Below are 24,744 nucleotides of genomic sequence, written 5' to 3' on the forward strand. Positions count from 1 at the left end.
TGAGATTTTAGCCACGATCTTAGCTCTTTTATTTTAGACATAGGCTACATTGTCGAATCTATCTTTTTCTCGTATGATCATGAGTGATTTGGGAGAGATTTCACTAATATTTCCAGCTGATCTATCGACCAGAACCACGAATAATACCCGTCTTTTGTATATTTGGTGTATAGGTATGGTTGTAAAATCGTCTATGTTGTGTATTTAAAATTTGACGAACGTAAAAAAAAAAAGAGGGGGAGAAATTCTAGGTTTTTGTCGCCGACGCTTTAGTATACTTATACCGAGCACTTCACTAAAGAAAGATAGACAGACAGATAGAAAGAAAGAAAATACTGGGAAATAATTAAAGCCGGGGTGAAGGAGAGGGGGAGGGTAAAAAAGGCCAATAAAAATATCAGAAACAAACGAACCTGTGTTGATGAAGGACGGTGGATGAGTTTTCGTCAAGTTGGTTGGTCAATGAAGGAACCAGTGAGAAGGCTGCACCATTAAAAAAAGCCACAGAAATCCACCAACCAAACCAGATCACAACAAGCCAAGATGGTCGCTGAGAGCGAAAGAAGAAGTGTTGCGATGTTTTGATAGTTTTTTGAGGGAAAAAACACACAACGTGGCCGAGTCGTGTGTGAATAAATTTAAAGGTTTCAAAAGCGTCGAATTGTCGTTGTGTTTTTATATAAAACTGTTGTTATTTGGTCAGGTATTTCGGAAATCTAGCTACGAAAGGGTCTATTTTTGCCTGTTTGTGTTCGATGTTTAACTTTTCATGATGGCTTCTTTTGTCAAGATGGAGGCGCACTGATTAATATGGCGGCGGTGAGGCAGTAGGAGTTAGAGTAGAGACGGCGGCGGTGGTGATAATGGTGATGGTGGTGGTGGAAGCTACGTTCGTGGTACTAATGTACTCAGGTAGGGGTCGGGGATATATATACATATATATATATATATATTCGTAGAGATGCGATAGAGCTGGGGAAGGTGGTGATAATGGTGGTGATGATGTCGATACAGGCTGCTGTAGTTAGTGATGGGGGAAGAGTTATGGCTGGTGGTAGTAGTGGCGGAGATGGTAAAATCTGCTATACTCATTGCTAATGATGGTGGTGGTGATAATAGCTGATGTAGTTATTGCTGGTGGTGGAGGTGGCGATGGTTAAAAAACTGCTATACTCGTTGTAGTTGGTGGTGGTGGTGATGGTAAATGGTGATGTAATTGTTGTTGTTAGTGATGGTGATGGAAAAAGCTGCCGTTTTAATTATTATTGGAGGTGATGGGGGTGACAAACATGGTTAAGGCCGACGTAGTTATTGTTGTTGTTGGTGGTGGTCGAGACGGTGGTTCTTTTACTTGTTTCAGTCATTTGACTGTGGCCATGCTGGAGCACCGCCTTTTTAGTCGAGCAAATCGATTCCCCCAGGACTTATTCTTTGTAAGCCTAGTACTTATTCTATCGGTTCTCTTTTGCCGAACCGCTATGTTACGGGGACGTAAACACACCAGCATCGGTTGTCAAGCGATGTTGGGGGGACAAACACAGACACACAAACATACACACACACACACAGATATATATATATATATACACATACATATATATACATATATACGACGGGCTTCTTTCAGTTTCCGTCTACCACATATATATATATATATATACGATGGGCTTCCTTCAGTTTCCGTCTACCAAATCCACTCACAAGGCTTTGGTCGGCCCGGGGCTATGGCAGAAGACACTTGCCCAAGGTGCCACGCAGTGGGACTGAACCCGGAACCACGGGGTTCGTAAGCAAACTACTTACCACACAGCCACTCCTACGCCTTATTTATTATCGTTGTTGTTGTTGGTGGTGTTGGTGGAGATGGTAACCGCTGCTGTAGCAGTAGTAATAGTAGTTGTTGATGTTGTTGGTAGTGGTGGCGATAGAGATGGTGAAGACTGCAGTAGTTATTGTTGTTGTTGTTGGTGGTGGTGGTGGTGGTGGAGATAGTAGTAGTAGTCATGATGGTTTTGGGAGTGGCAATGATGTTAAGGAAATGGTAGACGCTGTGAAGATGCTGGAAGGGATGTGATATTAGTGGTGATGCTGGAAGTTATTTCACAGAGGTGGTGGTGGTGGTGATGGTGGTGATATTTACGTTACAAATTTGGCGATGGAGCAGACGTGAGAAAAGTGATATTACACTAGAAGCGGAAACTAGGAAAGTTATGTAACATAGTTGGTGGTGGTGGTGGTGATGTTCTAACGGGATGACATGGTGATGTTGTCGGTGACGTTATAGAGGTGGTGGTGATGGTGGAGACGATGTCGGCAGCGATCCTTAGACAGGGGAAAATGCAATCTTTCAGGATGATAATGCACCAATTCACACAGCTAAAGTTGTTACTGAATGGCACGAGGAACATTCTAGTGAAGTTGAACATCTTATCTTCTGGCCACCACAATCCCCAGATCTCAATATTATTGAACATTTACGGTGCATTTTAGAAATACAAGTAAGGAGTCGATATCCTCCACCATCACCACTACAAGAACTGGAGGCTGTTTTAGCTGAAGATTGGACAAGAATCCCTTTGGAAATAATTCAAACCTTGTACAAGTTCATACCTCACAGAATAAATTTGTTTCAAAGCGATCCTTACACAGGGGAAAATGCAATCTTTCGGGATGATAATGCACCAATTCACACAGCTAAAGTTGTTACTGAATGGCACGAGGAACATTCTAGTGAAGTTGAACATCTTATCTTCAGGGCCACCACAATCCCCAGATCTCAATATTATTGAACATTTATGGTGCATTTTAGAAAAACAAGTAAGGAGTCGATATCCTCCACCATCATCACTACAAGAACTGGAGACTGTTTTAGCAGAAGAATGGACAAAAATCCCTTTGGAAAAAATTAAAACCTTGTATGAGTCCATACCTTGTAGAATTCAAGCTGTAATTACTGCCAAAGGTGGTCCTACCCCATATTAAAATAAATTTGTTTGAAATTTTAAGGTGTTTCCATTATTTTGTCCAACCCCTGTATATGATATTTACCATGCGAACTATGTTGAAAAAAATCTGAGAAAGATATGGAATATAATTTTTTTTGCACAGGGGTTCCTTGAGACATGTAATTTATTTTAGGGGTTACACAAAGGTAAAAAGCTTGGGAAACACTGCCCTGGTGTGAGAAAGATAGTTAAGGGCATTGTAGTAAATATATACCAAGTATATATGGAGAAGGACATCATGCTCAGAATGGTCAGTGGCAAGAGAGGAAGAGGCCGACCAAGAACCCGCTGGCTTGACACCAAGAGGGATACTGGAATGGACATAGCCAATCTGAAAGAAGCGGCCCAGGATAGAACTGACTGGAGGACACTGATCCATTGAGTGACCGAGAGTCGACTTCAACTGAGCGGATAGATAAGATAATATATTGGAGGTAGGAGGCACATGGCCTAGTGGTTAGAGCAGCAGACTCATGGTCGAGGGATCGCGGGTTCGAATCTCAGACAGGGTGATGTGTGTGTGTTTATGAGAGAAAACACCTAAGCTCCATGCGGCTGCGGCAGAAGGTAATGGTGAAACTTCTGCTGACTCTTTCGCCACAACTTTCTCTCACTTTTTCCTCCTGCAACATGCAGTTCACCTGCGATGGATAGGCATTCTGTCTAGGTGGAGTACCTATACACCAAGGAAACCAGGAAACACTTGTGCCAATGGGACCACGCCTGCACCAATGGGACCACACTTGCGCCAATGGGCCCATGCTTACACCAACGGGACCATGCTTGTGCCAACGGGATCACACTTGAACCTATAGGACCACACTTGCGGCAACAGGACCACGCCTGCGCCAATGGGACCATGCCTGCACCTCCTTGCACCAACAGGACCACACTTGTGCCAACGGGCCCATGCTTGCACCAACGGGCCCATGCTTACCCCAACGGGACCATGCTTGCGCCAACGGGACCACACTTGCACCAATGGGCCCATACTTACACCAACGGGACCACACTTGCGCATATATATATATATATACAATAAGTCCAAGAACAGAGGTGATGTTATTAGCTTTATTTCTCAATTACGGTCATTTTCACAATACATGGTTCAGATATATTATGAATAAAAACAATTAACGATTGTACAATATGAGTTTCAAATTTCGGCACAAGGCCAGCAATTTAGTGGGGAGGGTGAAAGTCGATTATATCGACCCCATTGTTCAACTGGTACATGTTTCATAGAACCTGAAAAGGGATTCGCAGGAAAGCTGAATGGGGATACAACACAGATTTTTAAAATTGCCTTTTGACTGCTATGTCTAGCATTTATAGGTCTGTGTGCATGCAGGGGTTTGCACAAATACTGCTTCGAGAAAAAAAAAAACCCCTCAAAAACAACAAATCGTTTCTCCATTTTCTTATTTGTATTATAAATTAATGGTAAAATATTTCTTTATTTACCTTCACCCATTTAATACAAGAAGTAAGTTAATTGCATTGCAATTAAAAAAAAAACCCACTTGTGTATTAATAACTAATTTGGGTATTATACCAACAGTATATTGGATAAGTATTATCCCTTGGTTGGTTGGATCCACAACCCCTAACTTACTTGGTATATATATATATATATATATATATATGTGTATATATGTATGTATATATATATATATATATGTGTGTATGTATATATATATATGTATATATATATATAATATATATATATATGTGTATATATATATATATATATGTATATCCAACTTAAAATGGAGGTCTTGTTAGAACACCAAGCAGTGTGTTATTAGCTTTGAGAGATCCTCTCGAATGGACGCTTGGTACATAAAAGCACACACATGAATTGTAGCAGACGGGAATCATCTGTTACGAGTGCTGGAAGTCCCCGTATCATGTTTTTTCAGTCTACCTGACATCATCAGAGGAAGGTGTCCGGTCACCGCTTGCCAGTCAAATCTTGCTGCTATGATATATAGAATTTCAGAATCTTTTCATGCACTGATGTTGTAAATAGCCAACAGGCTCATTAAAAAATTAATTATTGGTGATGGAAGCATCATTAATACCCAAAGGTAATCTTTGCATTCGACTTAACATGGATGCGTTGTTAGAACACCAAATTCTGTGGTGGAATATAAAGATTACCTTTGAGTGGTAATATTGCATCTATCTCTAATAATTAATAGATATATAAATTAATCTTTATATATAAAATTGAAGTTGTGTGTATGAGACTCTGTCTCCTCCGATTTAGATTCCTAACTACTCCCACATTTTGCGGTGCAGTTTAACCAAAAGCGGGTATCTTATAGTCGTCATTCATATCGAGCCCTTCTGGGTATTAGCGCACGTCTACGATGAGTCTGTGATTTAAAAAAAAAATTTACCATCGTTTTACCGCATTTTTAATGATTTTTGCTCGGGTTATATAAGGGAAGTAACGCTCTAAAAATGCTTATATAGTTATTTCCCTTACAAACCCGAGCAACGCCGGGCGATACTTCTAGTATATATATAATTCTAGAGTATTACAAGTGATACCAGTTTTGCACTGGTGTCTTTATAAACTAAACCAGTCCAGCTGTGATTGTAGTTTAAAGCAGAGAGCATGAGGTTTCTTTCGGATTCGGGTACCAAATTGTAATGCCAAAGGAATCGGTCATTTTATAAGAGGAAACGTTAGAAGAGACAGGGAGGTCAAGGGTCATGAATTCGACAAGTCTTGACAGTGTCGGCTTTCGTTCATGTCATTACCAACGGCATCGATGATGTCCAAGAGCAGTTCTCGTTTTAGATTCCGTATCTGTGGTAAGCGAGCCACCTGTAACGAAAGAGAAAGACAGAGAAACATTTGAGTGAGAGAAATCAAATCAAAATAAATTCAATGACTGGATAATTTTTGGTGTTTAACAATCAACATTCTTTTTCCTCTCGGATTCTAAGTCAATTTTTTCCCCACTCTAATGTTTGGTAATTTTCAAACAATGGCGTCTGAAAGGGTCAGGCTACTTAGAAGATATGAACGACGGACTAGTTCAGCATTATACTCGAGGATTTGCGGTATTTAGAATGACATTGTAGGATGGGTGCAAGAGGCCAGATCTGAACAAAACAAAACCTCTTAGCATTCAGAATACCCTGCCAAAAATGTCATGCTTACTTACATCGCTTTTGAATCAATCATACATTATCTTGTAGCTTTGCGGTTTTGATGATGTGATTGCTTATTTTTAGAATGGCATTGTAGGGTAGACGTGAAAGGCCTGATCTGACCTCACAGTCATTGCTATGTGGTTCGGATTGCCTCTCGTGCCAGAAGACAACTCAACGTTATGGAATAGTAGAGTAAGGGAGATAACCCGACTAGTTGTTTCTGGGGAGTTGACTTTGTGTCTTGCAGGAAAAAGAGGTGGTAGAGAGACAGAGAGAAAGAGACGGTATATGAAACAGATAGAGAGAGTCAAAGAAGGTAAAGAGAGACAGAGAGAGAGGAAGAGAAGTAGAACATTAATCCCTTAGCATTCAGATTACTCTATCAAATGTAATGGTTATTTATTCACATTGTTTTGAATTAATCATGGATTATCTCATAGCTTTGAGATTTCAATGATGTGATTGTTTATTTTAAGAATGACATTGTAGGGTAGGTGTGAGACACTGGATCTGGACTTGTTTTGAATTAATCCTGCATTATCTCATAGCTTTGAGATTTCAATGATGTGATTGTTTATTTTTAGAATGACATTGTAGGGTATGTGTGAGAGACTGGATCTGGCCTTGCTTTGAATTAATCATGCATTTATCTTGTAGATTTCAATAAAAGGATCGTTTATACCGTAAATCCTGGAGTATAGTCTGCCCTTGAGTATAATACGCAGGGGATTTTTAGTGGGGCTGTACCTCTGAAAGACCTAAACCTTGTGTATAATACGCATCCCTTCTCAAACTTGAGTCAAGGAGGTCTATATAACGTCCTTGGTTTGTAAAACTGTATACGGTAACGTCCTTTATTATTATTGTACATATAACATAATGCAAACGTGTATACGCAGGGGATTTTTAGTGGGGCTGTACCTCTGAAAGACCTAAACCTTGTGTATAATACGCACCCCTTCTCTAATTTGAGTCAAGGAGCTCTATATAACGTCCTTGGTTTGTAAAACTGTATACGGTAACGTCCTTTATTATTATTGTACATATAACATAATGCAAACGTGTATACGCAGGGGATTTTTAGGGGGCTGTACCTCTGAAAAACCTAAACCTTGTGTATAATACGCAGGGGATTTTTAGGGGGCTGTACCTCTGGAAAACCTAAACCTTGTGTATAATACGCACCCTTCTCTAACTTGAGTCAAGGAGGTCTATATAACGTCCTTGGTTTGTAAAACTGTATACGGTAACGTCCTTTATTATTATTGTACATATAACATAATGCAAACGTGTATACGCAGGGGATTTTTAGTGGGGCTGTACCTCTGAAAGACCTAAACCTTGTGTATAATACGCACCCCTTCTCTAATTTGAGTCAAGGAGCTCTATATAACGTCCTTGGTTTGTAAAACTGTATACGGTAACGTCCTTTATTATTATTGTACATATAACATAATGCAAACGTGTATACGCAGGGGATTTTTAGGGGGCTGTACCTCTGAAAAACCTAAACCTTGTGTATAATACGCAGGGGATTTTTAGGGGGCTGTACCTCTGGAAAACCTAAACCTTGTGTATAATACGCACCCTTCTCTAACTTGAGTCAAGGAGGTCTATATAACGTCCTTGGTTTGTAAAACTGTATACGGTAACGTCCTTTATTAAGCAGCTAACCACGTCGTCTCCATTTCTGTTCCTGCTACTTGACTACCCTGCGTTGATTTGAATTTTGTTAAATCCACTATACCAGTCATAGAACGCAGCAGGACGAAAACGTTTTCTTATTCAACTTCCATTCTGTTCTGTTAAATGTTAATATACATGCTGTGTATAAATGCTCTCCTCACGGATTGGAATAAATACACCAGGTACATGAAGTCTTCGAAAACTCATATGAATTGTTGTTGTTTCTCACTGGATTAATTCCTACAGCTATCGAAGGATGACCGGACATTGTATTAAATTAGTGGGCTAAAAGCTCGCTAAAACTATATAAAACAGCGAATAGGCGCAGGAGTGGCTGTGTGGTAAGTAGCTTGCTAACCAACCACATGGTTCTGGGTTCAGTCCCACTGCGTGGCACCTTGGGCAAGTGTCTTCTACTATAGCCCCAGGCCGACCAATGCCTTGTGAGTGGATTTGGTAGACGGAAACTGAAAGAAGCCCATCATATATATGTATATATATATATGTGTGTGTATGCGTGTGTATATGTTTGTGTGTCTGTGTTTGTCCCTCTAGCATTGCTTGACAACCGATGCTGGTGTGTTTATGTCCCTGTCACTTAGCAGTTCGGCAAAAGAGACCGATAGAATAAGTACTAGGCTTACAAAGAATAAGTCCCGGGGTCGATTTGCTCGACTAAAGGCGGTGCTCCAGCATGGCCGCGGTCAAATGACTGAAACAAGTAAAAGAGTAAAAATGAAAGAAAAGAATGAAAACCCCGAAATAATCTGTGAGAAAGGGACGGAATTACTTACATTTGGGAAATTGTGTACGATTATGTTGAGGGCATGTTTCTTCATATCTGAGGCCTGGATCTTATCAGCAGCCTCCAGGATCTGGAAAAAGAAAAAAGAGCAAAAGAGAAATTAATTAACGTATTTTAATGTATATAAAGAATCCTTGTGTATAAGGAAACCCCTAATTTTTGGGCTTAAAATTTGGAAAAAAGGTTTTGTAGGTAATTATAGGCGCAGGAGTGGCAATGTGGTAAGTAGCTTGCTAACCAACCACATGGTTCCGGGTTCAGTCCCACTGCGTGGCACCTTGGGCAAGTGTCTTCTACTACAGCCTCGAGCCAACCAATGCTTTGTGAGTGGATTTGGTAGACGGAAACTGAAAGAAGCCTGTCGTGTATATGTATATATATATATATGTGTGTGTGTGTATATGTGTTTGTGTGTCTGTGTTTGTCCCCCCAACAACGCTTGACAACCGATGCTGGTGTGTTTACATCCCTGTCACTTAGCGGTTCGGCAAAAGAGACCAATAGTATAAGTACTGGGCTTACAAAGAATAAGTCCCGGGGTCGATTTGCTCGACTAAAGGCGGTGCTCCAGCATGGCCGCAGTCAAAATGACTGAAACAAGTAAAAGAGTTAAGAGAGTAATACTATCCATGTATAAGAAACTACCATATTTTTTAAACTTAATTTTGACAAAATAGGGTTCCCTATACACATTAAAATACGGTAATTACTTAATTAATAAGCTACAGTGTGGTTAAGAAACTTGCTTTGCAACCATGTGGTCATGGGATCACTCCCACAGTGTGGCACCTTGGGCAAATGTTTAACGTATATAAGGAATTCTTGTGTATAAGGAAACCCCTAATTTTTTCGGGCCTTAAAATTTGGAAAAAAAGGTTTTGTAAGCAATTATAATACTATCCATGTATAAGAAACTCCCATATTTTTTAAACTTAATTTTTGACAAAATAGGGTTCCCTATACACATTAAAATATGGTAATTACTTAATTAATAAGCCACAGTGTGGTTAAGAAACTTGCTTTGCAACTATGTGGTCATGGGTTCACTCCAACAGTGTGGCACCTTGGGCAAGTGTCTTCTACTATAGCCCCATCATCATCATCATTGTTCGACCGTGGTCGAGACAATGGAATTTACCATGATACGCCAGATTTCACAGTCCATCATGGCATTACGGAGGTCCTGTTGCTGGATGCCTGTATCCCTGGAGATTACATCAGGGTAGGAGAGTGTGAGCCCTCTGGTATTACGAGTAGATGGCTTCCAGAGGAGAAGAGTAGAAATTACTTCTTTTTCAGCTCTACAACAATGTCCAGCAAACTGGACTCTTCTACCTTTCACAAGAGATGACACAGGTGGTAGTTTCCCATATATTTGTACTTTGGTTGGATGGCACTTCCAAAAGAGAACCCTAACCCTAACCATCATCATTGTTCGACCGTGGTCGAGACAATGGAATTTATTATGCTACGCCAGACTTCACGGTCCATCATGGCATTACAGAGGTCCTGTTGCTAGATGCCTGTATCCCTGGAGATTACATCAGGGTAGGAGAGTGTGCGCCCTCTGGTATTACGAGTAGATGGCTTCCAGAGGAGAAGAGTAGAAATTACTTCTTTTTCAGCTCTACAACAATGTCCAGCAAACTGGACTCTCCTACCTCTCACAAGAGATGACACAGGTGGTAGTTCCCCATATATTTGTACTTTGGTTGGATGACGCTTCCAAAAGAGAACCCTAACCCTAACCATCATCATCATCATCATTGTTCGACCGTGGTCGAGACAATGGAATTTACCATGATACGCCAGACTTCACAGTCCATCATGGCATTACGGAGGTCCTGTTGCTGGATGCCTGTATCCCTGGAGATTACATCAGGGTAGGAGAGTGTGCGCCCTCTGGTATTGCGAGTAGATGGCTTCCAGAGGAAAGAGTAGAAATTACCTCTTTTTCAGCTCTACAACAATGTCCAGCAAACTGGACTCTTCTACCTTTCACAAGAGATGACACAGGTGGTAGTTTCCCATATATTTGTACTTTGGTTGGATGGCACTTCCAAAAGAGAACCCTAACCCTAACCATCATCATTGTTCGACCGTGGTCGAGACAATGGAATTTATTATGCTACGCCAGACTTCACGGTCCATCATGGCATTACAGAGGTCCTGTTGCTAGATGCCTGTATCCCTGGAGATTACATCAGGGTAGGAGAGTGTGCGCCCTCTGGTATTACGAGTAGATGGCTTCCAGAGGAGAAGAGTAGAAATTACTTCTTTTTCAGCTCTACAACAATGTCCAGCAAACTGGACTCTCCTACCTCTCACAAGAGATGACACAGGTGGTAGTTCCCCATATATTTGTACTTTGGTTGGATGACGCTTCCAAAAGAGAACCCTAACCCTAACCATCATCATCATCATCATTGTTCGACCGTGGTCGAGACAATGGAATTTACCATGATACGCCAGACTTCACAGTCCATCATGGCATTACGGAGGTCCTGTTGCTGGATGCCTGTATCCCTGGAGATTACATCAGGGTAGGAGAGTGTGCGCCCTCTGGTATTGCGAGTAGATGGCTTCCAGAGGAGAAGAGTAGAAATTACTTCTTTTTCAGCTCTACAACAATGTCCAGCAAACTGGACTCTTCTACCTTTCACAAGAGATGACACAGGTGGTAGTTTCCCATATATTTGTACTTTGGTTGGATGGCACTTCCAAAAGAGAACCCTAACCCTAACCATCATCATCATCATTGTTCGACCGTGGTCGAGACAATGGAATTTACCATGCTACGCCAGACTTCATGGTCCATCATGGCATTACGGAGGTCCTGTTGCTGGATGCCTGTATCCCTGGAGATTACATCAGGGTAGGAGAGTGTGCGCCCTCTGGTATTACGAGTAGATGGCTTCCAGAGGAGAAGAGTAGAAATTACCTCTTTTTCAGCTCTACAACAATGTCCAGCAAACTGGACTCTCCTACCTTTCACAAGTGGATTAAGACAACAACAAAAGCAACACTTACCTGAACGACATTTTTAAACGACACATTCATTTCCAGGTTATGTTTGCAGAATGCCTTGAGAAGGAAGAAGAAAAAGAAAAAGAAAAACAAGAGATTTAAGTATGCTTTCTATAGAATATCTGCGTTAAGCATAATATACAAAATGCTGCTTAGGTAAATACAATAAACAAAATATAAAAAAAAAAAACCCATTCTCGCTCCTCTCTCTCTGAGACTTACCTGCAGTCTGTTATTAGTGAAACCATAAAAATACGGGGCAGAAAATAGATAGAGGGAATCTTCTGGGGGCATGGTGACATCGCCATAGTAAATGTAGCGCATCAGACTGCGGAAAGCCTGCAATGAGGGAACCATTTCTCCAATAGCAATCTGGAAGACAAAAAGAGGGGAGAGTAAGAAGGGGTTACAAAAAGGGAGGTGGGAAAGGGAGAGCAACGTGGAAAGAAACATAATGAGGGGCAGGGGTGTCTGCTCCTGTCACTTGTATATATTTTTTAATAAGCTCACTGGCTAACCATGACACCAGCACCTTTTCTGGCACTGTTAATCTATATATCACTGGTAACGAGATGGGTTGCTGCTGTCTCTAGCAGTCGAGTGTCTGTCACTGATAAGACCAAGGAAGGTCGAAATCACAATTTAGAGAAAGGTGCAAGAATAATATCAACATCAATGGAATTTGTAGTTATGATACCAGTGCCAGTGGCACGTATGAGAACCATCCAAACGTGGCCGTAACCAGCGCCGCATCGAATGGCCTCCGTGCCGGTGGCACGTAACAAACACCATCCAATCGTGGCCGTTGCCAGCCTCACCTGGTCTCCGTGCCGGTGGCATGTAAAAAGGACCATCCGAGCATGGCCGTCGCCAGCCTCGCCTAGCCTCCGTGCCGGTGGCACGTAAAAAGCACCATCCGAGCGTGGCCGTTTGCCAGCCTCGTCTGGCACCTGTGTCGGTGGCACGTAGAAAGCACCATCCGAGCGTGGCCACTCGCCAGCCTCGTCTGGCACCTGTGTCGGTGGCACGTAGAAAGCACCATCCGAGCGTGGCCACTCGCCAGCCTCGTCTGGCACCTGTGTCGGTGGCACGTAAGAGAACCATCCGAACGTGGCCGTTGCCAGCGCCGCCCCGACTGGCCTCCGTGTTGGTGGCACGTAAAAAGCACCATCCGATCATGGCCGTTCGCCAGCCTCGTCTGGCACCTGTGTCGGTGGGACGTAAAAAGCACCCACTACACTCACGGAGTGGTTGGCGTTAGGAAGGGCATCCAGCTGTAGAAACACTGCCAGATCTGACTGGGCCTGGTGCAGCCTCCTGGCTTCCCAGACCCCAGTTGAACCGTCCAACCCATGCTAGCATGGAGGACGGACGCTAAATGATAATGATGGTGATGATGATGATGATGACAAATGCTTTTTACCATTTTGCTTGTGTTTTTCCAAACCCTTCTTTTAACAACAACAACAACAACAACAATACCCACTGCCACCACTATCACTACCACACTTACCTTGACGGTGTTGTCTTCAGGCATAAATGAACGGAACATTGCCTCGAAGTAGCTGCTCCTCGCTGCCAATATGGACTTGTGGGCTGGGATTAAGATTCCATCCAGGATCAGAATTATATCACAGAATTCCATGCCGACCACTTTGAGGAAGTTCTCCATGTCTTTCTCTAGGGTGTTTGCTGCAATGACAAAAAACAAAAAAAATTTACAAAAAAACACTGTTGCTAGGCAACTAAAAAGCATGTTAGCAGCGTCGCCTTACTGGCACTTGTGCCACTGGCATGCGACACGACAACATTCGAGCAAGGTCTTTGCCAGTGCAGCTGGACTTGCCCCTGTGCTGGTGGCACATAAAAAAACACCATTTGAGCTTGGCCATTGCCAGTAGTGCCTCACTGGCCCTCGTGCTGATGGCATGTAAAAGCACCCACTACACTCACAGATTGGTTGGCGTTAGGAAGGGCATCCAGCTGTAGAAAATCTGCCAGATCAAGATTGGAGTCTGGTGCAGCGATCTTGTTTGCCAGACCTCAGTCAAATCGTCCAACCCATGCCAGCATGGAAGGCGGACGTTAAACAATGGTGATGATGATGATGATATATGTGTGTGTATGTATATATATATATATATATATTATATGTAGAAAAATACAAACTGGGACAAGAACGTGAAACATTTAGAAGACGATACAAAAAACATGGACGGGACATTCGAAGCCTTCAATCTTCAGTCAAGAACCGGATCATCCTAGCAATTTCGGCTGATTAATCTTGAGATCGCTCCGATCCGGCCAGCCCCAAGGAAAAACTAAGCTACGAGCATTAGATTTCTTGGAAGAAGGATCGAATGTATACGAAACAGGGACAGAAAAACGGACGATGCCACACGAATATAAAATACAAAAAACAATAATGGTAAAAACAATATATATATATATATATCATCATCATCATCATTTAACGTCCGTTTTCCGCGCTAGCACGGGTTGGACGGTTTCGACCGGGGTCTGGGGAGCTAGGGACTGCCCCAGGCTCCAGTCTAGTCTGGCAGTGTTTCTACAGCTGGATGCCCTTCCTAACGCCAACCACTCCGCGAGTGTAGTGGGTGTTTTTTACGTGCCACCTGCACAGGTGCCAGAGGGGTCTGGCATCGGCCACGTTCGGATGGTGCTTTTTATGTGGGGGGGGGTGCAGAAATATAGGGGAGCACCAGTGGGGAGGGGTGGTTCAGAGAAATGATGACAGGTTGTAGGCAAGTAGAATGTAGGATATCAAGAGAGGGGTAATGCATGGTGAAATAGCGTATTGAAGAGGGGGGTTCGAAGAGTAGACACCTATAATGGTGGTGGGAGAAGCGACATCCGGTATAGATGGAGCAAAATATAGAGATATCCGGTATTGGTGTTGGTGGTGGGGGTGGACAAGGGCGGGTGCACCGGGAATATGCGAATGTTGAACTTGATGGGCTGGCTTAAAAATGCTCTTAGCAATGGAAGGGGGGAAAGGAAGAGGGGGGATGGCAGACAACGTAAAAGAGGGAGAGAGAGAAGGGAATAGTGGAACCCCGCGAAAATGGGCCGCCATTGGAAAAAACCCCTATATTTATATAATAACAATTTAATAAATAAAACATATGCATACATACATACATATATGTACATACATACATCTATATGTATATATACATGCATATATGAGTACAGGACACCATGCATGTATATATACATATAGATGTAGGTATGTACATATATGTATGTATGTATGCATATATATTATTAATAAATTGTTATTATATGATTGAACACCACGCGTCGTTTTCTTATTCTCCAAGTAAGTTTTTATTATATATTTATATATCACGTCATGTGATCACGTGACCGACCAGACCATCAGATGTTGTTACACATCGCTGGTCACAATGCGTTTGCATTTTTTTTTAGCCTTTGAATGACGCCACCCCGCTGGCTAAGCAAGCAGGCCAACAGAAGAAAGAGTGGGAGAAAGAGTACAGCAGGGATCACCACCACCCCCTGCCGGAGCCTCGTGGAGCTTTTAGGTGTTTTCGCTCAATAAACACTCACAACGCCCGGTCTGAGAATCGAAACCGCGATCCTGCGACCGCGAGTCCGCTGCCCTAACCACTGGGCCATTGCGCCTCCACATATTTATATATATTGATATTTATTGTTCCTTTTCTCATTAGGAAATGCACAACACAGTTTATCACCTTTATATATGATCATCAGTGAAGGAACATGGCTCAGTGGTTAGAACATCAGGCTCACAATCGTGAGGTAGTCAGTTCAATCCCTGGACTGGGCTGTGTGTTGTGTTCTTGAGCAAGACACTTTATTTCACGTTGCTGCAGTTGACTCAACTGTAGAAATGAGTTGTGACGTCACGGGTGCCAGGCTGTATCGGCCCCTTTGCCTTTCCCTTGGATAACATCAGTGGTGGGGAGACGGAAGGCTGGTATGTATGGGCGACTGCTGGTCTTACATAAACAACCTTCCACACATTTGTGCCTTGGAAGGGAACTTTCTAGGTGCAATCCCATGGTCATTCATGACCAAAAGTGGTCTTTATATAATCATCATTGTTTAATATTTTCCATGCCCCAAGCTGGCAGGAGTTGGACAGGATCCAATGTGTCAGAGGGTCAGGGGAAAGACTGCCAAAATAAGTAGGTTGGAAGGGTGGATGAAACAGGATCTGTGTGCTGTGTGCAGTATTGAGGGAGATGGCCTTATGCCAAGTGATGAGAGGCTAAAATATGATAGAAGGATAGAAACATGTACCTTGTTATAGGGGAGGTACATGGGTACCTCAGTAGGGAAAGAGAGATGGTGGGGAAGATGAATATATATACGGGGAGGTCAATATAATTGAAGTGGCCCAGAGGATTTGTCAGGGTGGATAGGCAGTGGTATGTTCAAGAGAGTGAAGGAGGGTAGGAGATGGAGGGGAGGGGAATACAGGTGGAGGGCAGTCAACTGTTAAAACAATGCATCAAATAATGAATTCATTCGACCCATGCAAGCATGGAAAAACAGATGTAAAACAAATGAACATCTTGTCCGATGCTCTACCGATCCAACTAGCTTGCCATCTGTTAACCCTTTTGTTACCATATTTCTGTTGAGATGCTCTGTGTTTCTTTCAATTACTTTTAAATATAACAAAGAATTTAGTAAAATAACTTAGTTATCATTCAGCTAGTGTTAGGAACATAAATTGTGACTAAGGTTTGGTGGAAGATTTTAATTGAAACCTTAAGAAAACAAGACATTTTTACAACAGAGCCAGAGCCGGTTTCAGCCGGGTTGGTAACAAAAGGGTTAAACCAGCTTCGGTGGAGTTTGAACTCAGACCACAGACAGCTGCAACAAAAACTGCTAATAATTCGCCATACTGTTCAACAACCTCACTCTTAACAACAACAATAACAACAACAAAAATATTACTAACAATTGTTGGGGTCAGTTTGAGGATCAGGCAGGGTCCTGAACTGGGGTTGTTGTTTCCGTCGAATGATCTCAACCATAAGGGGCTGGTCGAGGGTCTCAAATTCCTTGCTCATTATGATCTGGCTGTAGTTGCTCTCTTTGACAATAAACTTCAAACAATATTCCTGCAGGGGACAAAAAAAAAGAAAGACAACAATTAAAAAAAAAATATAATAAAATACAGGCGCAGGAGTGGCTGTGTGGTAAGTAGCTTTTTTACCAACCACATGGTTCTGGGTTCAGTCCCACTGAGTGGCACCTTGGGCAAGTGTCTTCTACTATAGCCTTGGGCCGACCAAAGCCTTGTGAGTGGATTTGGTAGACGGAAACTGAAAGAAGCCCGTCGTATATATATATATATATAGGCGCAGGGGTGGCTGTATGGTAAGTAGCTTGCTAACCAACCACATGGTTCCGGGTTCAGTCCCACTGCGTGGTACCTTGGGCAGGTGTCTTCTACTATAGCCTTGGGCTGACCAAAGCCTTGTGAGTGGATTTGGTAGACGGAAACTGAAAGAAGCCCGTCGTGTATATATATATATATATATATATATATATATATATATAATATATATAGGCGCAGGAGTGGCTGTGTGGTAAGTAGCTTGCTAACCAACCACATGGTTCTGGGTTCAGTCCCACTGCGTGACACCTTGGGCAAGTGTCTTCTGCTATAGCCTCGGGCCGACCAATGCCTTGTGAGTGGATTTGGTAGACGGAAACTGAAAGAAGCCCGTCGTATATATGTACATATATACATGTATGTGTGTATGTGTGTCTGTGTTTGTCCCCTTAGCATTGCTTGACAACCGATGCTGGTGTGTTTACGTCCCCGTCACTTAGCGGTTCGGCAAAAGAGACCGATAGAATAAGTACTGGGCTTACAAAAGAATAAGTCCCGGGGTCGAGCTGCTCGATTAAAGGCGGTGCTCCAGCATGGCCACAGTCAAATGACTGAAACAAGTAAAAGAGTAAAAGAGAAAAGAGAGAGTACAAAAGATTTTCCCCACCCTCACCTGACATTACAGCAACAAACATTTCGGGGCTTGTGCTCAGATTAGAAAAGATTATCGAGAGAGGTGAAATGTGTTCTTCCCTACCTTGATGAAGTCCAGTTTCAGTGCTGCAGAATTCTGTAAAGCTACCAGAACATTCTTATGCCCGATACACGCTTCCAGGTAGTGGATACATAGTTGCTCCAGTCTGGTCATGTTGAACTGAAAATGAGGAGGGGAGAAAGAGAAATGATACATAGTTGTCAGTGGTTGTGGAATCGGTGAAGTTGGTGGTGTTAGTGGGTGACTGTAGTGTTGTGGTTGGTGCTTTGTTTGTTTGTTGAGTGAAGTGGTCTTCGTCCCAGAGCTCGCAAGATCACGCCTCTGTAGTGGGAGAAGTCCGAAACGTGGTCCTTTGCTATTTGTAAGACCCGCAGAAGAGAAAGCAGGTCAACCCCCGACTCACCGAGAGCATTGACGGATGGATGAATGCGCATCCAGGCTCAGCGGTTGCGTTTGTTGAGTGAAGCTGTCTTCGTCCCAGAGCTTGCAAGTAGTGGGAGAAGTCCGAAACGTGGTCCTTTGCTATTCGTAAGACCCGCAGAAGAGAAAGTGGGTAAACCCCCCTGACACCGAGAGCATCGACGGATGGATGAATGTGCATCCAGGCTCAGCGGTTGCATAGGAAGTCGGGGACAAGAAACAGGAAGAAAGAGTGAGAGAGAAAGTTGGGGCGAAAGAGTACAACAGGGATCGCCATCACCCCCTGCCGGAGCCTCGTGGAGCTTTTAGGTGTTTTCGCTCAATAAACACACACAACGCCCAGTCTGGGAATCGAAACTGTGATCCTCCAACCGTGAGTCCGCTGCCCTAACCACTGGGCCATTGCGCCTCCACTTGTGGTCGGTGATGGCGTTGGTGGGGTTGTTGGTGATGGTGTTGTATTGGTTGTAGAGGCATTGTTTGTAGTGGTGTTGGTGGTGGTGGAGGTGTTGGCGGTGTTGTTTGTCTTAGTGGGGTGTTGTTGTTGGTTGTAGTGGAGGTGATGTTCTTGTTGTTGTTAAGCAACAAGATGGGTAATGGTGATTAGGTGAAGGTCTAGGGCTTAGGGGCAGGAGACCCCAGACCATGGGAAAAAAAAAACTTGTCTTGTTGTAGTCGAGGGCTCTTCGTTGACGCTCAACACCACTGGGAGTGGCTCTCAAAGTCGCTGGAAATGGAGATCTCCAGGTCCAAATTCTTGGAGGGCTGTTGTTGCTGTTGGCAGATGTAGTGGCATTGTTTGTAGTGGTGTTGGTGGTAGTGTTGGTAATTGTGATAAGTTAAAAATATATATTCAACAACAATAACAACAGTGGAGGTACATGGTCTAGTGGTTAGGGTGTCAGAATCATGATCCTAAGATTGTGGTTTCAATTCCTGGACCGGGCGACGCGTTGTGTTCTTGAGCAAAACACTTCATTTCACGTTGCTCCAGTCCACTCAGCTGGCAAAAATGAGTAACGCTGCGATGGACTGGTGTCCCGTCCAGCTGGGGAACACATATGCCATAGAAACCGGGAAACCGGGCCCATGAGCCTGGCTAGGCTTTAAAAGGGTGTATTTATTATTGTGGAGGCGCGTGGCTTGGTGGTTAAGGTGTCAGCATCATGATCGTAAGATTGTGGTTTCGATTGCTGGACTGGGCGACGCGTTGTGTTCTTGAGCAAAACACTTCATTTCACGTTGCTCCAGTCCACTCAGCTGGCAAAAATGAGTAACGCTGCGATGGACTGGTGTCCCGTCCAGCTGGGGAACACATACGCCATCGAAACCGGGAAACCGGGCCCATGAGCCTGGCTAGGCTTTAAAAGGGCACATTTATGTATTTATTAACAACAACAACAACACTCACCTGTACAGAAAGCCGGTAAACATCCATCATCAACAGAATTACTTCATTGCTCGTTGGCTCTTGACCTGTAACAACAATATATACCCCTATATAAACACACAGATTTAAGGCAATGAGCTGGCAGAATGGTTAGCATGCCGGGCAAAATGCCGAGTGGCATTTCATCTGTCTTTACATTTTAAGTTCAAGTTCCGCCAAGACACCAACACTGGTTGTATATATATATATAAGTATGTATATATATATATATTTTATATGTGTTTTATTCTGTATTATTCTGTTTGATCTGGATGTTCCTAAATAATTAGATAATAAATTATATGAATTGGTATTATCTAGTAGTTGATGATTGATTAAATCTATTCCTCCTTTTTCTTATTTTGTATATATATATATATATATATATATATATATACAAATTGAGATATGGGTTGTAAATGCAACCCTCCATGGGATAACATATATCCAATATACTGCTAGTGAAGTACCCAATAAAGTTAATACATAAATGTTAAGGATTGCGATGCAATCAATTCATTTACTGTATTATATGGGCAAAGGTAAAATGTTTTACCACAAATTACTAATACAAGATAAGAAAATGGAGAAATACACCTTAATCAATTATCAACTACCAGATAATACTCAATCACATAATTTATTAAACCACTACGTAAGAAACTATAAGGTTAAACATAATAATGCAGGGTAAAACAGTGTACATGAAGGAGTGTACATAAAAGAGTAATGTTATACAATAAGTAGTTATAGTTTCTTATGTAGTGGTTTAATAAATTATGTGATTGAGTATTATCTGGTAGTTGATATTTGATTTCGATGTATTTCTCCATTTTTTTATTTTATAGATATATATATATAAATGGAATATGAGTTTGTAGTTGGAGGTTACTACTGACCTTTCTGCGTCGGGTGGATGCGGTCAGTGTAGATGTAGGACAGAACCATCTCAAAGGCTTTTGGGTTAGCATCAGGGACGGAAACCTTGAGTTTCCCAGCCATTTCTTTACTGCAGAGGGGCAACTGTTGCTGAAAGAGAAGAGAGAGATCGAGTCTGAGACAGTGTTAAATAACAAGCCTAACACTTTTGTGAGTGTGAGAGAGGGGGTTCATATGGCCCTTGGGGGTCCACATGAGATTTTGTTGTTAAAATTCAAGTGCAACAAATTGTTTATATTTCTACAATACGCAAAATATTTAACCCTTTAGCATTTAGACTAGCCATAGACGTAGGAGTGGCTGTGTGGTAAATAGATTGCTTATGAACCACATGGTTCCGGGTTCAGTCCCACTGCGTGGCACCTTGGGCAAGTGTCTTCTTCTATAGCCTCGGGCCAACCAAGGCCTTGGGAGTGGATTTGGTAGACAGGAACTGAAAGAAGCCCGTTGTATATATGTATATATATACATACAAAATTTAGAGGACTGACCACTAAAAATGGACAGTCTATATGCTAGATATAGACGTCAAAAATCACCATTTTTCACTAAGAATGTGTTCCCAAGAAAAAACTCGGCAAAAAAAACCCAATGTGTAAAAATAAGCAAGGTAAATGAAAATATAAAATTTTAAATTATATATATAGGTATGTGTGTGTGTGTATGTTTGTGTTTGTCCCCCCAACGTTACTGCGTGCAAACCCACAGCCGCAATGCAGTTTTCCACAAGTAATTAACTTTAAAACTAAACGTTTATTACTCAGAGATTTTCTATAGAGAAAGAAACACCAGCAAAGGCAACGCGACAGACATTATGATGATGACAATGATGGTGGTGGTGGTGATAGTAGTGGTAGTTGTGCTGGAGCTAGAGGGTGGTGGTGTGATGGTGATGATGATGATGACAATGGTACATACCTGGGTGTCGTCTGTTTGGTATTTGGCAGCATCAACAGCCGTTATCTCCTGCATCTGGAAAAAGACACAAAATTGGCCACAACCTTGAAAACGGGCTCAAAAAGGGGTCAAAGTTAATAAGAAGCAGGTGAACATTTGAAAGATATCTTAAAACCCAATCAAATACCAGCCCACAAAAGCTTTGCCTGACTTTTTTAATTAACTCTGATTAATTGTAAGAATCACGTAATCAAGGCTTTTCGAAATAGGATTTACAAAATCAAAATGAACCCTAACTTTGAGAAGAATAAAGAAAAGGAGAAAAAGACATACATACACACATATATATATATATATATGTATGTATATAAATAAATAAATGGAATTTAACAAGGGAAAAATACATACATTTATTTATATATATATATATATATATATACACATATATACACACACACACTCACACACATCTCACATCATCATTTAACGTCCGTCTTCCATGCAGGTATGGGTAGGACGGTTGATAGGAGCCGACCAGGTAAAAAAAAAAACACCCTAGGCATCTGAGCCTGTTTTGGCAAGGATTTTACGACTGGATGTCCTTCCTAACACCAAGGGTTTGGTGTCCAATGAAGGAAAGGTACGCATAAGTGGGCTGGTTACACCCCTAGCATAGGCCACGAGGTTATGGTCTCACTTGGTTTGCCGAGTCTTCTCACGCACAGCATATTTCCAAAGGTCTCGGTCACTAGTCATTGCCTCGGTGAGGCCTAATGTTCGAAGGTCATGCTTCACCACTTCATCCCAGGTCTTCCTGGGTCTACCTCTTCCACAGTTTCCCTCAACCGCTAGGGTGTGACACTTTTTCACACAACTATCTTCATCCATTCTCGCCACATGACCATACCAGTGCAGTCGTCTCTCTTGCACACCACATCTAATGCTTCTTAAGTCCAACTTTTCTCTCAAGTTACTTACACTCTGTCAAGTATGCACACTAACATTACACATCCATCGGAGCATACTGGCTTCATTTCTTGCGAGCTTACGCATGTCCTCAGCAATCACGGCCCATGTTTCACTGCCATGTAGCATGGCTGTTCGTACACATGCATCATACAGTCTACCTTTTACTCTGAGCGAGAAGTCCTTTGTCACCAGCAGAAGTAAGAGCTCTCTGAACTTTGCCTGGGCTATTCTTATTCTAGCAGCTACACTTTCAGAGCACACCCCACCTGGTACTGACTCCTCATCTAGGTAATCATCATCATCATCATCGTCATCATTTAGCATCCGCTTTCCATGCTAGCATGGGTTGGACGGTTCAACTGGGGTCTGGGAAGCCAGAAGGCTGCATCAGGCCTAGTCTGATCTGGCAGTGTTTCTACGGCTGGATGCCCTTCCTAACGCCAACCACTCCGTGAGTGTAGTGGGTGCTTTTTATGTGCCACCTGCACAAGTGCCAGGCGAGGCTGGCAAACGGCCACGAACGGATGGTGCTACGTGCCACCGGCATGGGGGCCAGGCGAGGCTGGCAACGGCCACGAACTGATGGTGCTACGTGCCACCGGCATGGGGGCCAGGCGAGGCTGGCAACGGCCACGATCGGATGATTCGTTTACTTGTCACTGACACTGGTATCACAGCTGCAATTTCCATTGATGTTGATCGACTTCGATTTTGGTTCTGCTTTCTGATATCTGATTTGATTTGGTTTGATTTTGATTTATATATATATATCCTACATTGTTAAGTGTCTCAGTAAAAAAAATCAAACCCCTGAAGTGACCAAAGTGTAGTGGACTTACCAATTGGGTCCGGGCCCTTTTAATCTTTGTTTTCAACAGGGGAGAACGGGCGGCCACCAGAGCTATATGAGCAGGAATCTCTACCTTTTCCTGAAAAATTAGAACAAAAAAAAGGCACTGTTGACCATTCACTATAGATTGGTTTCAAAGTAGGGCACAAGGCCAACAAGTTTAGGGAACAGGCAAGTCCTCAGTGTTTAGCTAGTCCTTATTTCACTGACCCTGAAAGGATAAAAGGCAAAGTTGACCTCAGTGGAATTTGAACTCAGAACATGGACGATTGCTGGTCTTCCGCAAAACAGCCTTGCCTGGACTTGTGCCTCAGCAGGGAACTTTCTAGGTGCAATCCCATGATTGTTTATGACCAGGGGATCTTTACCCTTAACCTGTATGTATGTTTCAGTAAGGATAGGTAAAGTGTCAGCAGAAGTTCCCCATTACCTTCTGCCGGAGCCGCATGGAGCTTAGGTGTTTTCGCTCATAAACACACACATCGCCCGGTCTGAGATTCGAACCCGCTATCCCTCAACCACGAGTCCGCTGCTCTAACCACTAGGCCATGTGCCTTCAGCTGAGTGAACTGGAGGAACGTGAATTAAAGGGTGTTGCTCGAGAACACGACACGCAGCCCGTTCTGGGAATCGAACTCACAATTGCACAGTTGTAAGCTGGATGACCTAACCACTGGACAATGTGCCTTCACACACTTTATATCATTAGAACACACGCACACACACACACTCTCTCTCTCTGTCCTTACCGATCCCACGATGAAGGAAACATCACAGAACTGATGACTTTCCAGCAGACGTTCATAATCTTCATGAAGGGTACACTTTGGGTAACTGGAGAACTGCAAAAAGAGGAGAAAAAGAGAAAAAAAAAGGGCCATTCTTTAAAAAATAATTTTCACCTTTTAATAGCAAAGTTTAAAACTTGTGAGTTCAAAATAATTTTGGTTGGCTGGCTGGCTTCATGCACTTGTCTGATGGGGCTTGGGTCCCAAATTAGTGGTCCCAGATGTGAATCATGTGTAGAGCCATCAAGGTTCACCAGTGCTTGCCATTACTGACAATCCCATACTAGCTCCTCGGTGAGCCTTTGGAGATTTTCCCCAATCACATCCAGCCATCTGGTGTGGGGTCTGCCACTGCGGAAGTCCTGCTGGCGCTGTGGCTCAATCTCCCAGAAGACAAAGCTCCACATCTACAATGCATTGGTCTTCTCAATTTTCCTCTATGGAGCAGAAACACGGCCCCTCAAAGGCGGTGAGCTGGCAGAACCGTTAGCACGCCGGGCGAAATGCTTAGCAGTACTTTGTCTGCTGCTACGTTCTGAGTTCAAATTCCGCCGAGGTCGACTTTGCCTTTCATCCTTTCGGAGTCGATAAATTAAGTACCAGTTACGCACTGGGGTTGATGTAATCGACTTAATCCCTTTGTCTGTCCTTGTTTGTTCCCTCTGTTTGGCCTCTTGTGGG

General features: G+C 42.8%; 2 protein-coding genes across 2 annotated transcripts in view; both read right to left on the reverse strand.

Annotated features, from left to right (window-relative positions):
* LOC115226167 (nuclear transcription factor Y subunit beta) overlaps window positions 1-939 on the reverse strand; it is a 20,687-nt gene extending 19,748 nt beyond the window's left edge. Inside the window, exon 1 of the mRNA XM_036515005.1 lies at window positions 414-939. The gene's annotated coding sequence lies outside the window, so the exon portion shown is untranslated. The remainder of the gene's footprint in view (window positions 1-413) is intronic.
* Window positions 940-5,598: 4,659 nt separating this feature from the next.
* LOC115226091 (leucine-zipper-like transcriptional regulator 1) overlaps window positions 5,599-24,744 on the reverse strand; it is a 39,324-nt gene continuing 20,178 nt past the window's right edge. The window contains exons 11-22 of the mRNA XM_029797070.2: window positions 24,025-24,117; window positions 23,265-23,354; window positions 21,478-21,531; window positions 20,520-20,649; window positions 19,603-19,667; window positions 17,814-17,930; window positions 16,676-16,838; window positions 13,208-13,386; window positions 11,917-12,066; window positions 11,698-11,751; window positions 8,657-8,737; window positions 5,599-5,844 (exon numbers count right to left, since the gene is read on the reverse strand). Coding sequence (XP_029652930.1) covers window positions 5,728-5,844; window positions 8,657-8,737; window positions 11,698-11,751; window positions 11,917-12,066; window positions 13,208-13,386; window positions 16,676-16,838; window positions 17,814-17,930; window positions 19,603-19,667; window positions 20,520-20,649; window positions 21,478-21,531; window positions 23,265-23,354; window positions 24,025-24,117 — 1,293 coding nt within the window. The 3' untranslated portion in view covers window positions 5,599-5,727. The remainder of the gene's footprint in view (window positions 5,845-8,656; window positions 8,738-11,697; window positions 11,752-11,916; window positions 12,067-13,207; window positions 13,387-16,675; window positions 16,839-17,813; window positions 17,931-19,602; window positions 19,668-20,519; window positions 20,650-21,477; window positions 21,532-23,264; window positions 23,355-24,024; window positions 24,118-24,744) is intronic.

The sequence above is a fragment of the Octopus sinensis genome, linkage group LG29 (genome assembly GCF_006345805.1).
Source record: "Octopus sinensis linkage group LG29, ASM634580v1, whole genome shotgun sequence".
In the NCBI taxonomy this organism is placed as follows: domain Eukaryota; kingdom Metazoa; phylum Mollusca; class Cephalopoda; order Octopoda; family Octopodidae; genus Octopus; species Octopus sinensis.